The sequence below is a fragment of the Hyperoodon ampullatus genome (genome assembly GCF_949752795.1).
Source record: "Hyperoodon ampullatus genome assembly, chromosome: 7".
In the NCBI taxonomy this organism is placed as follows: domain Eukaryota; kingdom Metazoa; phylum Chordata; class Mammalia; order Artiodactyla; family Ziphiidae; genus Hyperoodon; species Hyperoodon ampullatus.
Window position 1 is genome coordinate 13,204,231 of NC_136920.1, and position 24,496 is coordinate 13,228,726.

Here is a 24,496-nt window from a genome sequence, read left to right on the forward strand (position 1 = left end):
CGGTGGGGGCACAGGGAGCCCCTGTGGGAGGACCCTTGTCTCCGGAGTGGGGGCCAGGTGTCACCAGGGGAGGGGACAACTGTTAAGAACGGGAAGTAGAATCCGGGTAGCCCCAGAGGCCCCAGGGGGCGAGAAAGACAGGGAGAGGGGACAGGGGAGCAGAGGGGAAAAGGGAGAGGAAGGGGCACCAAAAGGGGTGAGAAAGGAGGGAAGGGAGGAGACGAGAAGAGGGAGGCCGCGGGGGAGGGCCGGAGGGCTGCGGACAGGGCGGGGTCTGAGAAGCGCAGCGGGGGCCCAGGATGCCCGGGTCGCGCGCCCGAGTGGAGCCCCGAGAGTCCGGTGAGCGCCGGCCGCTGCTGGAGCGCAGGCCGCGGGAGCCCCGACGGTGGTGGCGGGCGGCGGCCGCCGCGGTGCTGCTCGTGGAGATGCTGGAGCGCGCCGCCTTCTTCGGCGTCGCGGGCAACCTGGTGCTCTACCTGAACAGCGCCGACTTCCACTGGGCGGGCGAGCAGGCGTCCCGCGCCGCGCTGGTCTTCCTGGGCGCCTCCTACCTGCTGGCGCCCGTGGGCGGCTGGCTGGCCGACGTATACCTGGGCCGCTACCGCGCCATCGCGCTCAGCCTGCTGCTCTACCTGGCCGCCTCCGGCCTGCTGGCCGCTACCGCCTTCCCCGACGGCCGCAGCTCCTTCTGCGGCGAGATGCTGTCCCTCCCGCTGGGGCCCGCCTGCCCCTCGCCCGGCTGCCTGCACACCTCGCCCACCCCCTACTGCGCCCCCACCCTCTACGCGGTGTTGCTGCTGCTCGCCCTGGCCGCCAGCTCCGTCAGGAGCAACCTCACCTCCTTCGGTGCCGACCAGGTGAGTAGCAAGAGGGCCCGCCCCGTCGGGAGGCCCGGGGCGTGCGGAGGGAAAGCGATGGACCCAGGAGGCAAGAGGCCCTGGCTGCCAGCCAGCGTGACCCCTCTCCGGGCCCAGTTTCTTTATTTGAAAGAAGCTGTGGGGTTGGGGGTTTGGGGGTGCGGACCCCTACAACAAAAACGATGGCAACAATAGTGATAACCATGGTTGGCCTTGGACTATGTGCCACTTTCAGTGTTTTAACTCATTTCATCCTCTTAACTACTTAGAAGGTAGGTAGTATTTTTATGTCCATTTTACGGAGTAGGACACTGAAGTTTCAGGACGTTTATCAGCCTGGCTGAGGTCTCATAGACAGCAGGTCGAAGAGCAGGGTAAGGGTAGCTGCACTTCAGGCCCCACACCTTGGGCCCCATCTCTGTGTGTTGTACGGATCTAGAGGCAGGCGGGAGCCTCTTCCTGCCAGCTGTGCCAGAGGTTGAGTCAGGCCCACGTGCTCAGATCCCATCTCTGCCGCTCACCAGCCAGAGGCACTCGGGCCAATACCTTAACCTCTGCGCCTTTTTCTGTACCCTTTTGGACAGAACATGGCACATAGGAGAAATTCAATAGATATTTGTTAAATGAATGAGTAAATACTGTGTCATATATGTCATGGCTATATTTTGATAGCTCTACTCAGTGGGCTATTAGACAGTAATTTTAAAAAATATGTAACGTGACTTGAACAAAACCACATACAGTGTTAATGAGCAAAAGCAATGCAAAATTGAATACAGAATATGAGTACAGCCATGTGAAAAGAGCAGGTGTCAACAAAAGGGGGAAACTGGAAAAAACTGTGACAATAGTGTGATCAGGTGCCACTGGACTAGTTGTACTTTTGTCCTAATTGCTTTAAAATGTTCTTTAATTGCATGTATTACAATCAGAAAGGGGACATTTTGGAAGGAATATTGCATCCAGCTGGCATCCACAATCCAGCATCCAACACAATCTCCAGAGTCCTTACCAAGGAGTGACTCATCCAGCCTGTTTGGATTCCTTTGATGATGGGGGATTCAGTGCCCCCAGGACAGCCCTGTCCATTTCTCAGCCACCACTGACCTTCCTGCAGACCAGGAGACCCCCAATATCTGCCAGTGAGAATCTCTCATCTTCCCTTAATTCTGCTCTTTCATTGACATCCCACTCAACCCACAGGTGCCCTTGACTCCATTGACCTCCAGAGGGCCTCAGCCATCTACTGCCTCCTGTCTGTCCCTCCTCTTGGTGGCAGAATTGGTCTCTCAGAGGCTCGGCCACTGGGTAGCATGGACTCTGGGTGGGGCCAGGCCAGGCTGGAAGGCTGCCTGGGGGTCTGGCCTGATCCCTAGGACAGTTCAGAAACACTAAAATGATTTGAGGCAGGGATGGACATCATTAGATTAGGTTTGAGTTCTTTAAAATGGCTCTGGTTACAGGGTAGGCAGTGGACGGGGGTAACTCGAGTGGGCACACCAGAGCAGTGAGGGGGCTGCTGCAGAATTTGGGGGGGGCAGTCAGATGGGGAGTGCAGGTGGGAGGGGGTGGCACCATCTGGCAGACAGCCATACCCAGGAACTGAGTGTTTAACACACCTGCTGATTTCAGAAAGGGCCATCCGTCATTCTCGACAAAGTGGCTGCTCATTTTGGGAGAGCTCATTTATATCCTGAATGGGCTGCCTGGTCTTCCCCTTAGAGTTACAATTGTCATATTCATTTATATCCAATTAATAAATGGAGTGCCTGCTCATAATGGGACTTATTCAATTTTCTGCTCGAAAGTCTACAGCAAGGATTTTCAGTGAGTGAGAATTCTCAGTGAGTGGACAGGCCCCTCCCTCCTCATCCCCAAGAGGACCCCTCAGAATCTCCAAGGGGATGCAGTTTTAAGCACACCTGTGTGGACTAAAATTTTACATTTGGAAAATGAACAAAATACCTAGTTACCTTTTTCCTAATGCACCTACAGAAATTAAAGCTTGATAAAATCTTAACTAATGGATATATGTATCTCTGGGTGGAAGGAGAATAATGGATTCTGAGATTTGGGGAGTTACTGAAACGGTGATGGGGTACAGAATCATTTATCTAGAGAGGTGACCTCCAGACATCACTGCTTTTAAAAAGTACAGATGCCCGGGCCCTGACCCAGACCTGCTGAGTCAGAATCTGGGACCAGGGTCTAGGAGAGGTATGGGCAGCCAGTGCAGTTGATCCAAGCCAGCAGACCGGAAGGGTGCCTGGGGCCTGGCTGTTGCAGATTGATCCAAATCCTGGGTAAAGATTTTCAGCCCTACTGCCCTTGCTGGGGGGCCTAAATTTTTTTGTTCACCAGGCCAGAACCCGCTCTTGGGGCTATGCCTGGGACCACTTCTGCTTTCCCTGATTATGCCAACTTTGTCTGATTGGGAGGCAAGTTGTGGTGGGAGCACAATGGAAAACTCCATTTGCATCTTCAAACTGCAGAGGAAATTTTCAATTAGACTTCTAACTGTTCTTTCAGTAATATGCACAAATCATATTTAATAATGTGGAACAGACCTGAGACCTTGATTGGCTTTTTTCTGACTATGAAGGTGACGCACAGTATGGATTGCTCAAAGACAAAGGGATAAATCAGCTAGAAATGAACAAAGTGGCACCAGAGACATCTGTTGTGTGTACTAGTTAGTGACAATAAAAAAGCAATGTGTGGGCTTCCCTGGTGGCGCAGTGGTTGAGAGTCCACCTGCCGATGCAGGGGACACGGGTTCGTGCCCCAGTTTGGGAAGATCCCACATGCCGCGGAGCGGCTGGGCCCGTGCGCCATGGCCGCTGAGCCTGCGCGTCCGGAGCCTGCGCTCCGCGGCGGGAGAGGCCACAACAGTGAGAGGCCCGCATACCGCAAAAAAAAAAAGCAATGTGTGTCAAGGGCAGGAAGAAACAGCTGTGTCAAAATGTCCTGATCATTAACAGGTGACTCCCAAGAAAAGGGTTTATTCATTCATTCAACAAATATTATTGAGCATCTATTTAGTGATCAGGATGAGGAAAGTGCCAGAACACCCACCCACTGATCCAAGAAGTGTCTCTGTGGAAGAGGGGGTACAGGCACACGGCAGGGTGCCCTCACACCTCCTTGGCCCTCACTCTCACCCTTGCCTGGCAGGTGATGGATCTTGGACGCCATGCCAACCGCCGCTTCTTCAACTGGTTTTATTGGAGCATTAATGTGGGTGCCGTGCTGTCGTTGCTGGTGGTGGCTTTTATCCAACAGAACATCAACTTCCTGCTGGGCTACAGCATCATCGTGGGCTGTGTGGGCCTGGCCTTCTTCATCTTCCTCTTCGCCACCCCCAGCTTCATTACCAAGCCCCCCACAGGCAGCCAAGTGTCCTCCATGCTCAAACTTGCTCTCCAAAACTGCTGTCCCAGGCGGTGGCGCCGACACTCTGCCAGGTAAGGGGAGGGCTCTGGGTGAAGGGGCCACATGATCCAGTTTAAAGGCGTTCTGGATCAGCTCCGGTGGTAGCCCTTTATGATGACCAGCTCCCCAGTGGGCTAGAGCTGCCCGCCATGACTGAGGATGTTGACAGAGGTCAGGGTGATGGTGGTGGTATTGGCAGTGGACTAACTGTAGAAAGTATGAGGATGTTAGTGGTCTTGACAGTGACGCTGGTGATAAAGATAGGGATGATGGTGTAATTAGCGACAATGAAGATAAACGCTGGCAATGGTGATAACCATGGCAGTAGAGTGGTGGTTATGAAGATGATCTACCAGTGAAGGTTGTCGGGATAGCAGTCTACGCTACCTGGATATTAAGTATAAGAAAGGCTAAGATGTCAGCCAAATGGGCTCCCTTTCCCATTAGCTGGCATTCAAGGGAGGAAGGTTCTGAATGGCCTTGCATGTGTACAATGGCTTCCTTTTGCCCCTCTCTTCCCTGAGTTAATTGACTACTTATGCTAAGCAAACCTGTCTCCAGACCTTGGACCCAGTTACAGCTCCTGTCAGTGGGATCTAGATGGAAAAGGTGTAGAACATGCTTTCCCCCAACCTGGTGCATCGCTGTAAGGTTTTGTTTGAATGGTCCATTGCTGCCTAACTAACTACCCCAGAACGTAGTGGCTTAAGCAACCACCTTTTTTTTACCCCTCAAAATCCTGTGGATAACTGGGCTCAGCTGGACAGTCCTGCTTCTTATGATATCACGGGGGGCTGCAGTCACTGAGGACTTGAGAGGGCTAGAACATCCAAGACGGCTCACTTTCCTGGCCGGCAGTCGATGTTGGCTGTCAACGAGGACACCTCGGCTCCGCTTCGTGTGGCCTTGCCCCCCAGGTGGCTGGAGCCTCTCCCGGCAAGGTGTCTGGGCTGCGAGAGGAGGGAGCATTCCAAGAGGGAATGTTCCAGAGGGCAAGAAGTGGAAGCTGTCGGTCCCTTGAAGGCCTTTTGGAGGTTTGGAGACCCAAAGCATCACTGCCGCCTCATTCTGTTGGTCAGTACAGTCACAGCCCAGCTCAGATTCAAGGGCAGGGCAGCTAAAATCCACCTGTTAGTGGAAGAGCAACATCACAAACTGGGTAGGGGAGAAGCTGATGGTGGCTGTCACACCACACCGGTATCGTCCCTTTTGGAATCTCAAAGGATGAGGCAAGGCTCTTGGGCAAGTAGGGATTAGAAGCCTCTCAGGACAAAGGGCAAAGGGTAAAGGGTAAAGGTTGATCTTTCCTGTCTCCTAACAATGTTCCCTCCACCCCTTCCTCTCCATCCCTTGTTCTGTAGGGAGAGGGCTCCCATGTCGCCTGTTGAGGAGGATGGACTTGGAGAGCGTGCTGGGGGGACTGGGGTGTCTCAAATTGTGACAGCCTCTCTCTCTGAGTCAGGCACGGACTGGGGCTTCCCTGGTTCCCATGGCACATCAACACTACAAGCCAAAAAATCCCCCAAGACTCTGCTCGCCACAGCCTCTGGTCTTACGTCCCCCAGGACCCAAGAGGCCACAGCTCTAGGATGGAATGGGTCTTGATCGCCAACTCTGCCACAGGGATGACAGTGATAGTATTGACAGTGGCAGTGCCAGCACGGAAAAAATAATGGTCATAGAATGAGAACTCCATGGAGGGGATGGCTTTGGTGATGGTGATGACCATACTAATGGCAATGGTAGGCATGCTGGCATTGGTGATGATGGTGATGACGGCGAAAGGGATGCCGATGGTGGAGTGGAGGACATGAGGGTGGCAATTTCTGAGATGATGTCTGCGATAGCTGGTGATAGGGGAGTGGGATTAAAGTAGGGGATGATGGGGGAGGTGGGAAGGCGGCCATGGTGGTGGTGACGGTAGCAGCCATTTTATCTGCTGCCTCTATGGCCCCTCAGAGACCCTCGAGGTGCCCAGCTGCTGCCTGACCAGAGGTCTCCCCAGCCTGGCCTTTCCCCCCAGGAGGACATCGCCAACTTCCAGGTGCTGGTGAAGATCTTGCCCGTCATGGTGACCTTGGTGCCCTACTGGATGGTATACTTCCAGGTCAGCACCCCTGCCCTTTTGCTCTGGGGGGACTGGCTCCCCAGGCCCCTCACTGGTCTCATCTCTCACGGTAGATGCTCAGGGTATGTGGAAAGGTGGGGGGACTCACAAAGTGAACTGCTGCCACGTAGCAGCTGGGGTGGCGCCTGGCGCTAAGCCGTCCCAGTAATTACACTCTGCGTGGTAGAGTACAAGGAACTCTGGAGACGGGTCTGAGGCCCAGTGACTGAATAAGTCAACCCATCTCTCCGGGCCTCAGTTTCCTGTTAGACTAGAGGCTCTAACAGTTCTGCAGCATTCAGATTCTCCGACTTGGCAACGGAGGTCCAGAGAAGGTGTGTTGGTTGCCCGAGGCCCCACAGCAAGTTAGGGGCAAGCTCAGTCCCTCGAGTGCTTTGCAACAGTGGTTCCCCACCCTGACCGCGCCTCAGAATCCCCTGCAGAGATTTTAAAAAATACGGATTCCCAGGTCCCACCGCAGACTACTGAAAGAGAATTGCTGGAGGAGTCTCTAGTGTAATAAACTTCTCAGATGATGCTGACGCTCAGCCAGGTTTGAAAACCGCTGCTTCCCGCCCGCTCCCCAAGGGGAAGGTTACTGCAGTGAATGTGTGTGCGGGTGTGTGGAGGGTGGGCAGCAGCCTAACCCCAGCCTCTAATCCCCAGTCCACAAGGTCACTGCCTCCCACACATGCTCTGCAGGAACCTTGTTGCGAGCTGCAGGGGGTGAGGGTCATGCAGGGCCAGCCTGCTACTTGGGGGTGGCACAGAGGCAGAAGGTGTCTATGATGGGACATGTGTGTCCATGGTTGATCCCTAGTCGTACCAGTTGTCAGAATACTGACATCCTTCCATACCAGTCAGCAAACAGCTGCTGCCCTGAGCAACCCAAGTGCCCTCCTCTGACCCCAGGCCCTCCTGCAGGATTCTCCCAGAGCTTCCTCCCTCATACAGCAACTAATGGGATAACGGCCGGTATGGCGGGGACCCCTGGAGCCTGCCCCTGCTGCTGTCCAGGGCCATTCTAGTGGGTCAGTGCCTACACAGTCCCCAGTTGTGTCAACCTGTGGGGCTCAGCTTGGCCTCAGTGTCAGATGAGCACTCCCTGCGGGGACAGCCATGCATTATCTTCCCCGTGTCAACAAATATTTATCCACGCTTACTCTGTGCCAGGCCCTGGAGACAAGAATGTGAGCCAGACCAGCTGGGCCTGGGCTCTGGAGCAAAGCTGCATGCACAGCCCTCGGGCCTGGGAACAGAGCAAAGGAAACTCCCGGGGAGGGAGGAGGGTGGGAAGGTCACTTGCCCCCTGAAGCTGGGGGAGGGGACAACTGCCCGGCTGCCCTGTGCTACTGCGGAGGAATGCCTGCCTTGGGGCTGGGAGCATCCTGGGATGGAGGTGAGGCGGCCATCTCTGTTCCAGCCTCACCTCCAGCTCTCTCGGCAGATGCAGTCCACCTATGTCCTGCAAGGTCTTCACCTCCAAATCCCGGACATCTTCCCAGACTACCCTGCCAACAGATCCGCGGCTCTGAGGGCCCAGGGCGGTGGCTACAAGGTGAGAGACACACATGTGATCAGCCCCCACTTCAGGGCAGGCTGGGGGCTTCCTCTAAGAAAAGGAGGAAATGAAGCTGCCGCCACACTCCCGTCCCCCAGCGGCACGGCATCCTCAGGAGACAGGAAACGCACCTGGAGGCCCAGACATCCTGCCAAAAGGCTCAAGTGCATACAAGACTTCAGGTCAGCTTCACTCCCACCCACTGCTGCTCTGAAGCGGGCCTCACTGCCCAGTTTGCACCAGGCCCTCAGATCAGGCACATTCGGGGCATTCTCAACTCTACCTTGCTCCCTCCCTCTGTGGGACTCCTGGATGCTCAGATCTCTGCCTTTCACCAGGACTTACCAGACCAGTTCCTTGGCATTTCAGAAACTTAAAATCAAAGATCTTCAGAGCTGGCAGATAAATGACATATCTGCTACTAGACCTCCCTTCCTTGCCCATGGCAGACATCACTAATCGATCATGGCATTCTTTCATGCTGAGCCCATGAACATTCCAGGCAGCCACTACCAACTGACAGAAGTCAAAGGAACCTATTTGCCATCCCTGATCTAATCCATCCCCTAGTTACACAGCCGAGGAGTGTGTATTCAGAGGAGGGGAAAGGACTGACTCTGGGTCACCCAGGGACAGTCTGGATGGAGTCCAGGTCTCCGGACTCCAGCCCAGAGCTCCTTCTGCTCTGCTAGCCTGCCTCTCTTGGTTCCTTCTTTCCCAGATCCCAGAAGCCTGGCTCCTCCTGGCCAACGTCGTGGTGTTGCTGATCCTGGTGCCTGTGAAGGACCACCTGCTCGATCCTTTACTGCTGAGCTGCAAGCTGCTTCCCTCAGCTCTGCAGAAGATGGCGCTGGGGATGTTCTTTGGTTTCACCTCGGTCATTGTGGCAGGTATGTCGGTCTCAGTGGAGGGCCTTGGGGAGGGGGCTGGCCTTTGTCTGGGGCTGGGGGGAGGCTGGCTCCACCAGGGGCTGATGCTGAAGCTGTGGGCCTGGGCCAAGTACACCCTCCACCCGTGGGTGCCAGTCTTGGCTTCTGGAAGATGTGAGCTGAAAGAGACCCTCCTCCTTGAGTCCAGCCTCCCCTCGTTTTGACAGATGAGGAAACTCGGGCCAAGAGAGGAAAAAAGATTTTCCCCAGGGGGATGTAAGCTTTCTGAAGGCAGGGGATTTTTTTCTTTTTTATTCACTGCTATGAATGATGCACATGGGTGCTCAAAAAATGTGTTGAATGCATTTTCCAAAGACACACAGCCATTTAGCAGTTGGGGGACATTTTTCAAAAAGTATCTATTATTTATGCTCTTCCCTCTTCCATTTCAAAAGGATTTGAAGCCACTCATAAGAAAGAAGCTCTGGTAAAGAAGCCTTGCATGCTACTGCACAAACCTCAGCCCTTTTCACTTTGTGACTTAATGATCCTGAAGTTACTCAGTGTCTTTGAGCTTCATCTTTAAAATGGGGAGAGTGACTCATTCAGACCCTGTGCAGAGGCCAGGCTCTACCCTCACGGAATGTGGTCTAGCAGGACTGTTGTGAGGATTAAACAAGATGAAGTCGGTAAAGCACCCAGCACCATGCCTGGAACACAAGTAGGAGCCAGAGGAATTAAAGCTCAATAAGTAGTATTGTCTTGCAAGTATGAAAACCAAACTAGATTCTTTTTCAGCTACATGCTTTAGTGCATTTTGTCCTATTTCATCCCCACAATAATCCTGGGATTTTTATTCCTACTTCTTGCATAAGGGAACTGGGTCTCAGAGAGGTTAAGTGATTGGCCCAAGATCACACAGCTAGCCAGTGGCAGGACCAGGATTGGAACCCAAGTCACCTAATTCCATATCTGGTGTTCATTCCACTAGAGCACAGCTGTCTCCTAAGCAGTGAAGGGGAAGGAGATAAACTAAACTTGAAAGCCAGGTTAGAAACGCTATTGTAATACTTGATGCTGCAGCAGAGGAGTCATGTGATATCATGGGAATGGGGCTGGCTTTGAAACCAGACACGCTGGGGCGCAAATACAGCCCCAGTCACTTATCAGCTGTGTGACTCAGGGCTGATTGCTTAACCTAAATTTCTCTTTCTTACTTACAAGAATGCATATTAACTGCCTCGCCTATAACCGGCTCTCAATTAACGAGAGCTGTTACGGTTATTGAGTGCAAAACCTAGTTCTGAGCTTCCTAGCAGCCAAGGCAAAAAGGGAAGACATGGAGGGCCAGTGTTCTTTTCCTTACGTGCTGCCTAGTCGATGACTGGCTGCTTAGTGAATACCCACTACATGCCAAGCTCTGTCATGGGCTAAGCTGCCTGCAGTGGGCCTGACTGTAGCCCCTCTCCCCACCACCAGGAGTCCTGGAGATGGAGCGTTTAGAGTACATCAGTCACAACCAGACGGTGTCCCAGCAGATTGGGCAGAACACATATTATGCAGCACCACTGTCCATCTGGTGGCAGACCCCTCAGTACCTGCTCATCGGGATCAGTGAGATTTTTGCCAGCATCCCAGGTATCCTGGACCCCTCCCCTGCTCTCGCATAGGTGAGGGGCTCTGCCTGGTGGTGCCTCGAAGTCAGAGGGCTCACGGGCACAGCCTCTGGAGCTTGTCTGCATGGAGGAAGGCAGGGTTTTCTGAGCGGGGCTGCAGTCACCCCGTGGGGACTTATCAGCACTGGTTTGTGCCAGGCACTGCGATAGGCAGTGGGGATTAGAGGTGAATAAGACATTTCCCATACCGCCTTCCCCCACAGTCCCCCTGGTGCCATGTTCCCCACCCTCTGTGACTTTGCGGTTGCTGTTCCCTCTGCCTTCCCATTTCCCAGATTGGAAGTGAACTCCCATTTCCCCTTCAATTCCCAGTCTAACTGCCCTCTCCTCCATGAGGCCCTCTCCAAGGCCTCTGGGCAAAGGGGGTCCTCTCTGTCTTCCCTTTGTCCATGTGGCCCAGGGCAGAGGGAATGGGGCGGGGGAGACACCGGGAGATTTCTGAGGTTGAATCAAAATGATTTGATGATGCTGCTGAAGGTGGGTAGAGAGGGTGGGAGAGAGAGAGGATGAGGACGGGGCTTCTGTCACTGAAATGGGAGACCCAGGAGGAGGGGGAAGAGGGGAGACAGAGCAGTGTGGGAGCATCCAGGTGGAGGTGTTCAGGGCGGATGAGCAGGGCAGAGGCAAGGGGTCACCCAGGGGAAGCCAGGAGGGAGGCTTGGCTGGGGGAGGGGAGGGCTGTGGCCCAGCAGGCTCTGCTCCTCCACCAGCCCCTTGGGTCGTCCTTCCTCCCTCTCCGCAGGCCTGGAGTTTGCGTACTCAGAGGCCCCGCGGTCCATGCAGGGCGCCATGATGGGCATCTTCTTCTGCCTGTCTGGGGTGGGCTCGTTGTTAGGCTCCAGCCTGGTGGCACTACTGTCACTGCCGGGGGGCTGGCTGCACTGCCCGGAGGATTTTGGTGAGTGTGGGGGGCCTCCCCGGGAATGGGACATGGGTGGAGGGCGACTTGGAAAGGTGATGGCAACTGCCAAGTGCTTTGACCCCAGGCAGATGGAAATGGCATGCTAGACTCAGAACAGGGCTCTTGCCCAAACCTGGCCCAGCGCCCGCAGCATGGTCCTGTCCTGAGCCTCAGGTACCCTAACCGTCCAAAAGGAATCAGTGAACTCAGCAGACCTCCAAGGCACCTTCCTGCTTCCGGAACTCTGCCATTCTGGCTAAGAGTCACCTCTCTCTGTGGTACTTATGTTTTAAGACCCTGAAAGAACAGCTAGCTACCAGGGCATTGTAGATGCCACAGGAGACACCTAGGGCAGCCCGATGCTAGTGGGCTATCTGCCCTTGTTTTCAGACCTCACCCACTGCCCACTTTGGCTTCAGCTGCCAGCATTGGGGGAGCCCTGCCCTGACCCGAATGCCAACTCCTCCTTTCCCCAGGGAACATCAACAAATGCCGGATGGACCTCTATTTCTTCCTGCTGGCCGGCATTCAGGCTGCCACAGCCTTGCTGTATATCGGGATCGCTAGTCGCTATGAGAGGGTGGCCCAGGGCCCAGCCTCCCAAAGCTGTCCCAGGAGGGACAGTGGCTGAACACGGCTCCCACTCCCCGCTTGCCTCTCTCCCCCAACAGACAGCCGCAGGCCCAGCTGGGGTTTCCTTCTCAGTTTATTCTGTACCCAACATTAGGATGAAATGGTTCTCATAAATATGGGCCATGAGCCCTTCCTCACGACCATGGTCCACAACAAGGGGCAGGGCAGAGGGGGCCTGGGTGGGAGTCCTTGCGAGGAACCAGGCAGGGGACTCGCATCAACAAGCACCAGAGGATGAGCAGGAGGCTGCCCAGGCTAGAGGCCGACGGCACCGGGTCAGGCAGGCCGGGGAGGGTCAGGAGCTGCCCCGGATCCGCTCCATGTAGCTGCGCAGCTCCTCGGGGTCCTTCAGCCCCATGTCCTCACACACCCAACGGATGTCCTCCTCGCCTGCCACCAGGATGGACTGCACGGCAGGGGCCCCCCCGGGCTCCTCGGGCAGCTGGGCTGGGGGTGCTGGCGCAAACGTCACAAACTCTACTCGCTTTCGCCGCCCCCCGGCTTCCTTCCTGGCCAGGGTGCTCGAGGAGCCGGTGGTGCCCCCGGCAGGGGCCTGGGCCAGGCTCGGGGCCTCCCCTCCTCCCCCACTCTCGCAGGGGCAGCCCCCCTCCCCCTTGGGCAGGCCAGGGGACTGCCGGTCCAGCTGGCGGCTCAGGTCCTCCTGGTCGGTGCCCAGCCAGACCCAGTTGTGGGGCTGGGGGGCAGCAGGGGCGCCAGCACCGTCGGGGGGCTCCTTGCGCTGGTAGCGCAGCATGAAGACCACACCGTTGACCAGGAAGATGAGGATGGCCAGACAGAAGATGCCCAGCAGGGCGTACATGCCCAGCTCTAGTTCGGTGACCCGCTGCGGGGCGGGGACCATCTCCTCGTCTTCCTCCGCCTCCTCCCTAGCTTCTGCCTTCTCCTTCCGGGCCTCCTCCTCCTCTGCCTCCTCAAACTTGCGCCTCCCCTCCCCGCTGCCTCCCCCACTGCCTGCCGCCCGCCGTTCTCCACCCACGCTGGCCTCTGGGGCCGCTGAGCTCTGAGCGGGGCTGGATGGGAGGGCGGGGGCTGGGGTGGGAGCCGGGGACAGCCCTAGCCAGGCGGTGCCAGAGGCCAGGGGCACACGGTGGCGGCCCCGGCGGCAGGGCTCAGGCGGGTGCAGAGCCACATGCAGGGGCAGCCCCTTGACGCCCACCCGACTCACCACCACCCCGAGTTGGGCACCCCGCTCATAGGCTGGCAGCACAGCGCCGGGCTCCTCGGCCGAGACGGACAGTCCCAGGTCACGGTGGTTGTAGAGCTCAGCGGGGGCCAGGGTGTGGTCAGAGAAGGACAGCCATAGGGAGAGGGCCACCTCCTGTCGGGCACACAGACACAGGCAGAGACACGCGAGGGCACGCACGCATGCACACAGAGACCACTCCCACAGAGACAGGCCACACGGAGGAGGAGAGACCAGAGAGAAAACAGACACAGGCAGAGGGACAAAACACAGGGAGAGAGGGGACATGCGTCAATCACCTGCCTTCTACTCGGCCCCGGGGTGTGAGTCATCGGGAGGGTCCTCAGTTTAGAGCCATCTAATAACCTCCCACTGCCACACTCCAGCCAGCCACTGCTTGATCACCTCCAGCCACAGAGAGCTCACTACCTTACAGGGAGTCACTCCTCATCCTGAAAACCCTAAGGTGAAGGGTGGAGGTACCTCCCATCCCCCTGTTATCAACCCCCAGCTGGAGATGTTGACCTCAGCCCCCTGACCCCCCAGCTGTCACCTGCTTTGGGGCAGGAAGGGCTGACTGTGCCCAGCACGTGGCTGTGACCTCCCCGGGGTGGGCAGTGCCCCGGCTTAGGGCAAGTGAGATGCCCATCACTGGCTGCACCCGCAGCTCCAGCACCGAGACCTTGTCATCCGTCACAGCCAGCACCTGCTCCCCCAGGATGGAGTCAGACAGTGGGGAGCGCACCTGAGGGTGAGAGGGAGTTGGAAGTGGGGGGCGGTGCTCGTACACAGACAGCCTCCGCCCTCTGAGAGCCCAGCACCCTTACAAAGGGATCTGGTTTGTGCTCCCAGCATCTGCACAGGCTGCTTTCCCACCCTTGGCACCTCAAGACCTGGCTCCCACATACCCAACCCCAGCCCTTCATACTTCGAGGACTTCCCCCGTTACACGGGCCGCCCTATTCTGGCCCAATCCCCAACCCCCCTAGGTTCCTACCTGCCCAGGTACACCCTGGGCCTCCCGACACTCTTCACACCTGCCCATTAACATTATGGGAGCCACCTACACCCTTTTCAGGCCGTCTGCTCACCTCGATGGAGGTGACACCGGGCTCCCGGCCCACCAGGACGCGGCCTCCCTCCAGCGAGGCGACACTCGGATCCTGCACGCGGGCATGCGGCGCCACGAGGTGGGACACGTCCAGCAGCCAGTCCGGGCCGAGCAGGTGGGTGAGGCGGCGGCCGCCGTCCAGCGGGTGGGCCGCGAAAGGGACGAGGAAGCGCACGCCGGCGCGCTGGTACTGCAGGCGGCAGCCGCGGACGCGCCGCTCGGCCTCCTCCGCCCCTGCCGCCTCGGGCTCCAGCACCCTGCGGGGACCGGCGGCCCGGGGGCGGGGCGTCAGCGCGGGCCCCGCCCCTAGCCGGCCGAGGGCCCCGCCCAAGGGAGGCCCCCGGCTCCTAGTGGGCGCACGTTCCCCAAGCCCCGCTCGCAGCCGCACCTCGGTGGTCAGGTCCTTCCACCCGCCGGCGCCGCGCCCCAGTGGTGCTTTTGCCTATGCATCGAGCCGCTCTCGCCCTCCTCTTACTCCTAATTGGAACTCTGGTTATGCGTGACGAGACCCTCTCTTATGGGGGAGACCCATGGTGCCCACTCTCTGGAGGGCCTGGGAGCTCAGATTCCAGAAGCCTGAGGCCACCTCGTCCTTGCGCTCTGGTGGGATCCCCTCAATATTTACTAAGTGCCATCTTAGGCTTTGAGGACACAGCAGGGAACCAAATGGACAAAATCCCTTCTTTCATGGGCTTACATTCTAGGGGAGGAGTGTGGAGGGTAGTCAGACCACAAACAAGACTAATCAGATCACGTGGTATGTTAGAAAGTAATACGTACTAAAGAGAAATAAGGCGGAGGAGGAGGAGAGGAGTGGAGGTCGGCAATCACAAACAGCGGTCAGAAGCCGGGTGACGATGGGCGGGCAGGGGGAGAAGGAACCGCAGGCAATGGGGCAGTTTTTCAGGCCCCAGCTCAGGCTTATGGCTGCGTCCCCTGCACCCTCAGTCCCAGAGCGACTTTGCCAAGGCCTGCCAGCTTCCCCAGGGCTCCACCTACCCTTCCGCTGGGCCAGGTACCCTCCAGCCTCGGACCTGCTCGAGGGTGGTGTCGGTGAGTTCGATGCGCAGGGGCAGCAGCGGGGCCCACACGGTCAGCCGCAGCGAGGCCCGCAGCCGGCGCCACCAGAAGTCCACCCGCACCCCCCGAGCACCCCGGCTCTCCTTGCCAGCCACAAACACAGCGTCACAGGCCTCGGACACCTGTGGGAGGGCAGAGGACAGGGGGTGGGCTCAGCCACCCGGGACAGGTATGGACCGGGGGGCATCTCTTGACCCCCATACCATAAGAAAGGGGTACAGTTGAAATTCATTCTGTATTTTTCTGTAATGCGTGTCCTCAGATTAAGATTTCCCCATGCGGCCAAGATCCATTCCCCTGGCAGGAACGGCCCTTCCCTGAGTTCACCTGGGGCTCAGTTGGGGGAACTGGCTATTTGCACAGGAGAAAATCTTTCTCCTGGCAGAGGAGGGTTTGAATCCACAACTCTGGCCTCTCGTTAGTGCTGGCCTCTGGCTTTGGTGCTGGAGCCACCAGGTACGAGTGGGTAGGCAGAGGCTGAGGGCAAGGCAGACCTATCCATCCGTGAACCCTCAGGTTGGAACCACTTACACAGAGGCAAAGTGCTGGCACAGGTAGCCAAAGACACCTCCACTCAGGCGGCCAGAATTTAGGAAATGCAGGCTCTGGGTTTCCCCTCTTAGGGGAATTCAAAATGGGGAATGTTGCCCTGCCTTTTTTTTAACCTCATGGGTCATTATGAGGCTCCAGTAATAATAGTTGTCATTACTTTTACCATTCGATAATGATTATATTGTATTATGATTATAACAGCAGTAGCTGCCGTTCAGCCCCTGCTCTCTGCTGGATACTGTCTTAGAGTGCTTTTAATTCTTACAACATCCCTAAAATAGATTCCCATTTTAAAGCTTAGGAAACGGAGGCTCAGAGAGGTTGAGACTTGTCCACAATCACGCAGCTAGCTGATAACAAAGATGGGTTTCAAATGAAAACTTTCCCACCATAAAGTACACGCTCTTAACTCTCCCACATCAGTTCATTTGCCAGTGCAGTAAGAACGTGAAAGTGCCTAAGCTGGGGGTTTGGGGGTTGCACAGCTCCCACTTGACTCTGGAGGGGGTTGGTGGGACCAAAGCTGTGGTTCCCCTCATGAGGTTACTGGTGTCAAGAAGAAGCTGTTCCCTTGGGGACCTGAGTGGGGAAGGAGGAACGCTGTGGGCGCCACGCGTACACAAATGCATACGTGCCACTCACCTGCAGGACCTGAGTGTTGGCTGACTCGCAGCCAATGTGCTCTGTCACCTCCACCAGAGCTCCGTCACTGTCCACGGTGACAAGGCGCACAGGGACGTGCCGCGGCACTCCAGTCAACGGCGCCGTGTTCACCAGCTCCTCAGCCTGGGGGTGCAGGAGGAGCTCAGCCCCAAGCTCTTCACCTCACTTGGCCCCCAGCCTGGCTGGGAAGAGCTGGGGACCCCTTACCTTGGCCAGTGGGACGAGGGCTCTTATGTCCCGCTCCGACACCAGGATCTCCCACACCATTTTGTCCTTCTCTGCTTCGGGGGCCTGGCCTGGGTACTCCAGCTGCCATGTGACAGGGCGAGTGACCGCCACGCCCCCACTAGTGCCATTCTCCACCAAAAAGTCCACCCACAGGAACTCGGACAGTTCAAGGGGGCTGCTGGCCAGAAGAGAGAGAATCTGAGTGCTTGAGAGCGGCCAGGCACTGTTGTGAGCACTTTCCTGTATTCGTGAGGTAGGTCCTACGATGATCCCCATTTTACAGATGAGGAAACTGAGGTCTGGAGGTTATGTAACTTGCCCAAGGTCACACAGCGAAAAGTGGTAGGGCTGGGATTAAACCCAAGCATCCTGGCTCCAGAGCCCAAGTTCTTATCCGCTCAAGATCCATGGAGCCACTTTACCAACCCCTAGAATGCTTGCTGGCTCTCCTGCCTTCCTGGGCCCCCTGCACTCAGGCCTCTGTCTTCCACAGCCATTGGGGTGGCATGAAGCACCAATGTCAATTTCTACCAAGTAGGAAGATTCACTTCCCAGTCCCAGAACTGGCACTTGACACCTTGAATAATAAATAACCTCACGGTTTCCTTTGATCAAGCACCTACTATGTGCCAGGAACCAGCCTAGACGCTTGCTGGGTGGTACCTTATTTTCACAAACCCTAAGGGATGCATCATTATCCCCATTTCACAAGTGAGGAAACAGAGGTTCTGGTGGGGTAGGGCAGGGGTGTGCTTAACTGGCTTGCCCAAGTTATTTATCCAAAAAGTGTCAGAACTAGGATTCAAACAGGGGCTACAAAGCGCATGGCCTTGACCCAGACTCAGGGCATGAATAAGAAGAGTTCATAAGTGTTAAGAACTGCAACTGGGCTTTTGGGGGAATATTAATGGCCAGGAAAAAGGGACCCATTTGCTGGTAGTGGGAGGCAGGGTAGCAGCAGTGAGGGTTGTGACTGGGTGGCCAGGATAGATTGTCATCATCTGGAATAAGACTCACAGACACTCACTGTACCTGGCACATACCTGGGGATGGATAAATAGTAGCTGAATGAACAAAAGATATATCTGTTCTGTGCTGCTTCCTCGAAGGAGTCTACTCTTGTGCCTGCCTACATGGGAATATGGGGGCCGGCAGCCCCCTCCCCTCGGGCCCCCTAAATCTGCCCACTAGCACTCTAGTACCATCCCTCCCCACTCTACCCCTCGTGGGAGGGAAGTACCCACCTGGAGTCTGGCCCCGCGGGCCTGTCCTTGTGGCAGGTGATGAGCGTGGTATGGTGCTTGGAGCCCTTGAAGCGGTCCAGCTTGGCAGTCCAGAGGGCTGGCTGGGCTGGGCGGGCAGCTGTCACATGCAGCCCCTTCTTTACCTTGATCCTGGGGAAGGGGACACAGGTCCAGTGTGTCAGGGGGGTGCTGAAGTGTGGACTGGATCAGAGCGGGAAGATAAGGGACTCCAGGTTGAATCTCCTCCTCGCCATCCTCTGACCCAGAAGGACCTCATCTCGTTGCAGGTCCCGCCATACAGCTCTCCCCCATTCGAAGACCACTTATGACTCCCCACTGCCCACAAGGTCAAGTCTTAGCCTGGCATCCGAGGCCCTCCGGGGTCTGGTCCAGTTTCTTCTTTGGCTGTGACATCTCTCCACGCACTCGTAGCTTTAGCTGCACCCAAAGTACACGAGCACGGTGCCCTTTGTGCCTCTAAGCCTTTGCTCAGGCTGTGCCTTCAGCCTGGTCTGCCCCTCCTTTCTTCACCTGCTCATTCTTCAAGACTCCAGCAACCATTTCCTTTAGAAAGCTCTCCCTGTGGCAGGATGAATCTCCCCTGCCTCCACCCCTCCTAACCCCAGCGCCTGCAGCACTTTGTACCTTCATCAGAGCATATAATCCAGTCCATGCCCATCCAGTCCCCTTCCCTACCACTAGGGGTCCCTAGTGCCAGAGGGAGACGGGGCCTTGGTCTTTTCTGAAGGTCCAGAGTGGAGACACAGGGCTTGGCATATTTTAAGATGTCTAACGATGATACGAGTGAGAGAGGAGGGCGTGAGAGAGAGAGATGCGACGGGCACCTGTGAGACACAGGGATGGGACACACACAAACCCGATTATGGGATAGGCAAGTCACGCTCTGCAAGTCCTTGGCAGTAGTAGGACTGGGGTGGGGGGGACTTCCCTGGTGGCGCAGTGGTTAAGAATCCGCCTGCCAATGCAGGGACACGGGTTCGAGCCCTGGTCTGGGAAGATCCCGCGTGCCACGGAGCAACTAAGCCCGTGTGTCACAACTACTGAGCCTGCGCTCTAGAGCCCCGTGAGCCACAACTACTGAAGCCCGCGCCCCTAGAGTCTGTGCTCCGCAACGAGAAGCCACCGCAATGAGAAGCCCGCGTACCACAACGAAGAGTAGCCCCTGCTCGCCACAACTAGAGAAAGCCTGCGCGCAGCAACGAAGACCCAACGCAGCCAAAAATAAATAAATACATTAAAAAAAAAAAAAAAGATTGGGGTGGGTGACGGCTGGGGGTGGGGCACTTCCTGAAGAAAGGGACACAAAAGGAGGGCCTTCCTACAGGGATGAGCCAGCTCTGTCCAAAGGCTAAGGACCCATGGTGAGGGTGGCAAGAGGGAAAAGATGCAGATCTATGGGACTAGGGCAAATACCTCTGCCGGGCATGCGAGCATTAACCACTCCCAGGCACTGCACTTTCCAGTTTTTAAGCCCTCTCCCATTTCCCCTCCCTGGAGCTGCAACTGCCCTGTGGGCAATGTTATTAGCCCACTGGACAAAGGAGTCTCAGGGAAGTGCCAGGGGAGGGGAGCTTCCTCCTTCTGATTCCAAGTTCAGGGCTGTGCCCAATCGCCAGGTCCTGCCTGCTGCCAGGCCAATCACAGTGCTTGGCCTGGAGTGGGTATGGCGGACCCATGTTTTGCAGAGGTCAAAGATTCCACTAAAGACCCCAAGAGGAAGAGGTACCTGTGCAGTCTTCCTGCAGAGGTTCCGGCCTCTGACCCGCCCCCAGGGGCCCGGTGCTCACCGCAGGGTCAGGACGCTGGCTGTGAAATTGTGTTGAAGCAGGAGGGTGGCACTGAAGAGCTGGCCGGGCCGCACGGGCATGTCAGGCACCCGCAGAGTCACTGCCTCATCCAGGGGCACCTCTTGGTACTGTGGGGGGTCCGCGGGGCGCAGCTCCACGTCGCCCACTGGGAGGGCCTGCTCTCTGGGGTCCTCCTCCCCGCCGGGGCCGCAGCCCCCAGGGCCCTCGGCTGCCGGCTCCAGTGTGTAGGCCAGCTCGGCCCGTGTGGCCGAGCCCTGGGAGAACCAGTGGGAGGGGAACTCCAGCTCCACTACACAGGCGCCCAGGGATGGCTGCAAAGACACAACGGCCATGGTCAGCGTGGCGGGGGAGGGGAGTCCCAGGACCCAGGGCGGGAAACCCAGAGCTGCAGGGGTCCATGAGAGCAGGGCCAACACGGGCCACAGGCGCATGCCACGTGACACAGCCAACTGGCAACGCGACTGAGGCTAGGTCTCAGAACGCGTCCACTGGCCGTTCTTCCACCTTTGGGAACAGTCTCATTCCAGAGGGAACCAACCCCAACGCCTGCCCCTAATCATGCTCCAGGACCGCCCTGACGACCACTCAGAATCCTCAGGCTTCTCAGAATCCCACAGCCCACAGAACACCTCTCTCCAGTGGAATCCTGTGCTAGACTGCAAAAGAGCAGAAATTGCAATAATAAAAGTAATGCTAACAATAATACAACACTCACTGAGGGACTGCTCTTGTGCCAGGCATTGTGCCAAAAGCTATTCTTGCACCCATCTCATTTATTCTTTATTCCAACTCAATATGCGGTAAAAATTATTATCCCATTTTACTGATGAGGAAACTGAGCCTCAGAGAGGTTACGTTACTTGCCCAAAGTCACGTGCAATGGACTGAACTCCTTAAGGGATCCTAAATAAGAGGGACCCGCAAAAGTCAGCAGAGCAGGAATGGAGTCAGATGGTCCATAACCTCCAAACCTCCCAGGAGTGGTGAGCCGTCTCTTGCCTACTCCGGGACCACCCTCTGGCGGACACAGCAGCAGGGCCAGCCCAGGTGGGGCCCTCCCACTCACCTGGAAGCGGCAGGCTTGGTGAGCAGTGCCTGCAGGGTGTGTGGCGTGGAGCCGGGCACAAGGCAGGCTGCCAGGCCCCGGGGGCCAATCCTGCCCTTTGAGATGGAAGAGGACGCGGGCGTGGGGCTCCGCTGGAGTCACAGCCACTTCCACTGACACGGCCCGCACGTCCCACGGGACTGGCCGTTGGTGTGGCTCAGTGACCCGAGGGGGGACCACCTGGAGGGAGAACGGGGGTGCTCAACAAAGCAAGGGGTGGGGAGAAGCAAAAACTCAGGCTGGCAGGAGAGAGCCTTTATGGGCCTCCTTTTCCCCCTCTGGAAAATGGGGAGCACAGCTAGGGCTGATCCACACACAGCAGACCTTGGCTCTGAGTCCGGTTAGCCCAGGAGACTCTGGTGGCCCCTCCTTACCTGCTGAGTGGCGAAGGGTGGGTAGGAGGCCCGGAGAAATGGCTGGGCCCTGGGCCAGGGCTGCAGGAGCAGAAAGGTCTCAGACCGGGAGCCCAGAGAGGAGTTGGCAGGTGGATAGTGGCCCACCTGCTGCACACGGAAGTGCTCGGGGGCATCCAGGAGCTCCAGGGCCGCCGGCAGGTAGACTGGGTCCAGGGGGTCCTGGTCACAGTCCACTGAAGAGGGAGAAGGGGGAGGGATGGTGACAGCTTTAGAGCAGGCAGGGGCTGAACTCAGCTTTGTCCCGGGGCACAGCAGTGGTGGGCGATGGTGGAAGAAAAGGGTTGTAAATGTCCCATCTTCCCAGGGTGTCAGGGGGAGTCTCCCCATTTCACAGATGAGGTAACTGGGACCAGGATTTGAATCTACATCCAGGACTGACTGCCAGCTTCTGAGTCATTCCTTCTTCTGCCTTCCACAGACCCAGGCCTTCCTCAGGCCAGCAGAACCTTCTCAATGTCTCCTCCTCCCCCATTCCTGCCCCCTATCTACCTGCCTCTGACACCAAGGCATTTGTGGGGTACAGACCTCCCAAGACAGGGTCTATGTAGTAAAAGATGGTGATGAGGTGAGCTTTGTAGAAGTAGAGACCCTTTCTCAGCCCCTGGATCCTTGGCCAGACTTGGCTGGGCATCCACCCCCCCTCGCTCTGCATCATCACCGTGGCAACCTTGCACTGGTTTCCCGAACTTGCTCCTTTCTACCCCAGTCCAACTGGGTATTGGAGTGCAAGTCTAGGATGGGGGAGGGGGGCGGGAACCATAAGCCTGGGGAGAGAGTCAAAGTATTCAACCAACAGTCAGAAGGGCAAAGGACCCCTAAGACCATATTTGGTTTGTATCAACTGACTATTAGTTAGCACTAAAAATAATAGCTAACATTTTTTGACAGCAAGCTATATGTTGGCTACTATTTTAAATACTTTACATGTATTAACTCTTTCGGGGTTTTGTAGTAGCTCTAAGAACTAGGTTCTATTAATATTAATCCCATTTTATGGTTGTAGAAAATGAAGCTGAGAGGTTCAGGGACTTTCCTGGGGTCCCACAGCAGGAACGTGATGGAGCTGGGAGTCAGAGCCCAGGCACCAACCATTACACACCCTGCCTCTCCACCCTCCACCTCTCTCCACCCTGGGCTGCTTTCCACCGTGCACCCTGTGGGCTTCATTCCCTAGAGTGTGGGTCTCTCCTCCTCTGCTGGGCAGCGCCTCCCTCCTCCTTCAGGGTCAAGAGTCATTGTCACCTCCTTCTTCAGGAAGCCCCCCTTGATTGCTTGCCCTCCCACCAGTCCCCTCAGTCTTCTGCACCCCTGAATTAGTCATCTTCCTGTCTGTCGGCTGGGGGCCATGTCTTACTCATCCCAGCATCCCCCATCCCTGGAGAGGATGTTCTGGGAGCCTGGAGATGTGTGTTTACGTCCTAACTCTTCCTCGATTAGGCTTGGGTCAGTCATGTAACATCCTGGAGCCTCAGTTTCCTCACCTGTAGAACGAGCGAGCATTTAGTGACATGGTGGACAGGGGAGGGCTTTGTAAACTATGGTGCGCTGTCTGGAGGAGGGATTATTGCTGCTGCATAATAGATGTGACAAGGCTTTCCTCTTCTCTCTGTGTGAGGGGTTATTAGGGCTCCTGCTGGGTCCCCTGGGGAGGGGAGCAGGTGGCTGAAAGCAGCCCTAGAGCCAGTTCGCTCTCAGCCCCACTGCTGGGCTGGGGGACTTGACGGTTTCAACCTCCTTCTGGACCCTCCCCAGCAAGGAGCATGTGGCTGAGAAGCTCCACTCCCCGCGCCCCCCACCCCCAAGTGTAACAGGTGAGTGACTATGGCTCCCTGGGGGCAGACCCTGGCTTCTGGTCCTTCTCCTACTCCATACTCCACTGCCTGCATAATTACAACATGCTCTGTGGCCTGACTCCCACGGACTCGCATCACTCAGAGCTCAGCTCTCTGGTGGGGGGAGGGGGCAGAGAATGCCTCGCTCTCTGTGGCATCATCCACCTAGCAGCCTCAGCCCACGACAAGGGCAGTCTGTCTCCCACGCAGGGGCACAGGGGAGGCGCTGCCTCTTCCTCCAGTGATCCCCATACTCAGGAAGGCACCGATGAAGTAATTCCAAGGTCAAAGAGCTCCTTGGGGCAGGGAGAAGGCGGCTGCGGATCTCGCAGGTCCTGGGCAAAGGGGCTGCTTCCCGTTCCGTGGGGGCTGGGTTGATGGTTGAGGGAAGGAGGCCAGGAGCCACGGGGCTACAGCTCTCTGTACCGCAGATTAGGGAGCTGGTGCGTGCGGGACAGGGGGCAGCAGGTTAGACGTCGCGACTGGAGGGGAAACTCGTGGAAGGTGCGGGGACACGGCGAGGATGGGGGGAAGACGGTGAGAGCCCGGGGACCCCGCTGGCCTTGGGTCAGGAAGAAGTTGCCAGGCTATGCAAGTGAGGAAAGCCAGAGGCGCGAGGCTGGGGGCCAGATCCCTGGGGTAAGACCTCTCCAACCCTCAGGGCACGCTGCGGGGCGACCCGGCTCGGGGTTTAGTCCCAGAACTCGCGGGCTCCCGGCTCCCGAGCATCCCTCGCGCTCGGCCTCTGCTCGGGCCCGGCTGCCCCTCGCCCCGCCCCGCCCCTCCCCTGCCGCTGACCTCTCACGACGTCCAGGACGAGGGCCACCAGCAGGCAGAGCCAGGGGCCGCAGGGCCCCCGGGGAGCCGCTGCCACGCGCCCCGCCATCCAGACGTTCATCCTTCCCACGCAAGGCCGGGACTAGGCGGGCGGTTCAGGTGGCCGGGGTCCTCCCGGCATCTCCCAGCCCTACCGGGCCGGCTGGGTCCCCGCCGCCCGCCAATCCCCGGGCCCGCCCGCCCCGCGGCTGCAGTTCCCAGACAATGGAGCGGGAGCTAGAGCTGGAGCAGGAGGGTGGGAGGGAGCGAACGCGGCTCACGGGCTGTCCCTCAGCCACGCCGGGTCCTAGTGCCCTACGGATGCCGAAGCCCCAAGCGCCCCTGTGCTAGAGGTCGGGCAGAAGGCCACTTCCCCCGGG

The 24,496-nt window shown here is 57.2% G+C and overlaps 2 protein-coding genes across 3 annotated transcripts; one reads left to right on the forward strand and one right to left on the reverse strand.

The window, feature by feature from the left end:
- Positions 1-299: 299 nt before the first annotated feature.
- On the forward strand, positions 300-12,034 carry SLC15A3 (solute carrier family 15 member 3; the record flags this gene model as incomplete). The annotated part of the gene is made up of 8 exons (XM_079708032.1): positions 300-857; positions 4,032-4,321; positions 6,249-6,396; positions 7,844-7,954; positions 8,679-8,847; positions 10,306-10,464; positions 11,245-11,400; positions 11,880-12,034. The coding sequence occupies 8 exons, from the start codon at positions 300-302 to the stop codon at positions 12,032-12,034; spliced, it is 1,746 nt and encodes a 581-aa protein (XP_079564158.1).
- A 106-nt stretch (positions 12,035-12,140) lies between these two features.
- On the reverse strand, positions 12,141-24,198 carry TMEM132A (transmembrane protein 132A; the record flags this gene model as incomplete). Of its 2 annotated transcripts, none has more annotated exons than XM_079708349.1 (11): positions 12,141-13,375; positions 13,794-13,985; positions 14,332-14,608; positions 15,351-15,553; positions 16,626-16,769; positions 16,854-17,049; positions 18,119-18,268; positions 19,927-20,258; positions 21,014-21,232; positions 21,427-21,641; positions 24,099-24,198. In XM_079708349.1, the coding sequence occupies 11 exons, from the start codon at positions 24,196-24,198 to the stop codon at positions 12,332-12,334; spliced, it is 3,072 nt and encodes a 1,023-aa protein (XP_079564475.1). In that variant the 3' UTR covers positions 12,141-12,331. The 2 variants fall into 2 exon arrangements, with proteins under 2 accessions (XP_079564475.1, XP_079564474.1); XM_079708348.1 differs by having other exon boundaries at positions 16,854-17,052.
- Between the last annotated feature and the right edge of the window lie 298 nt (positions 24,199-24,496).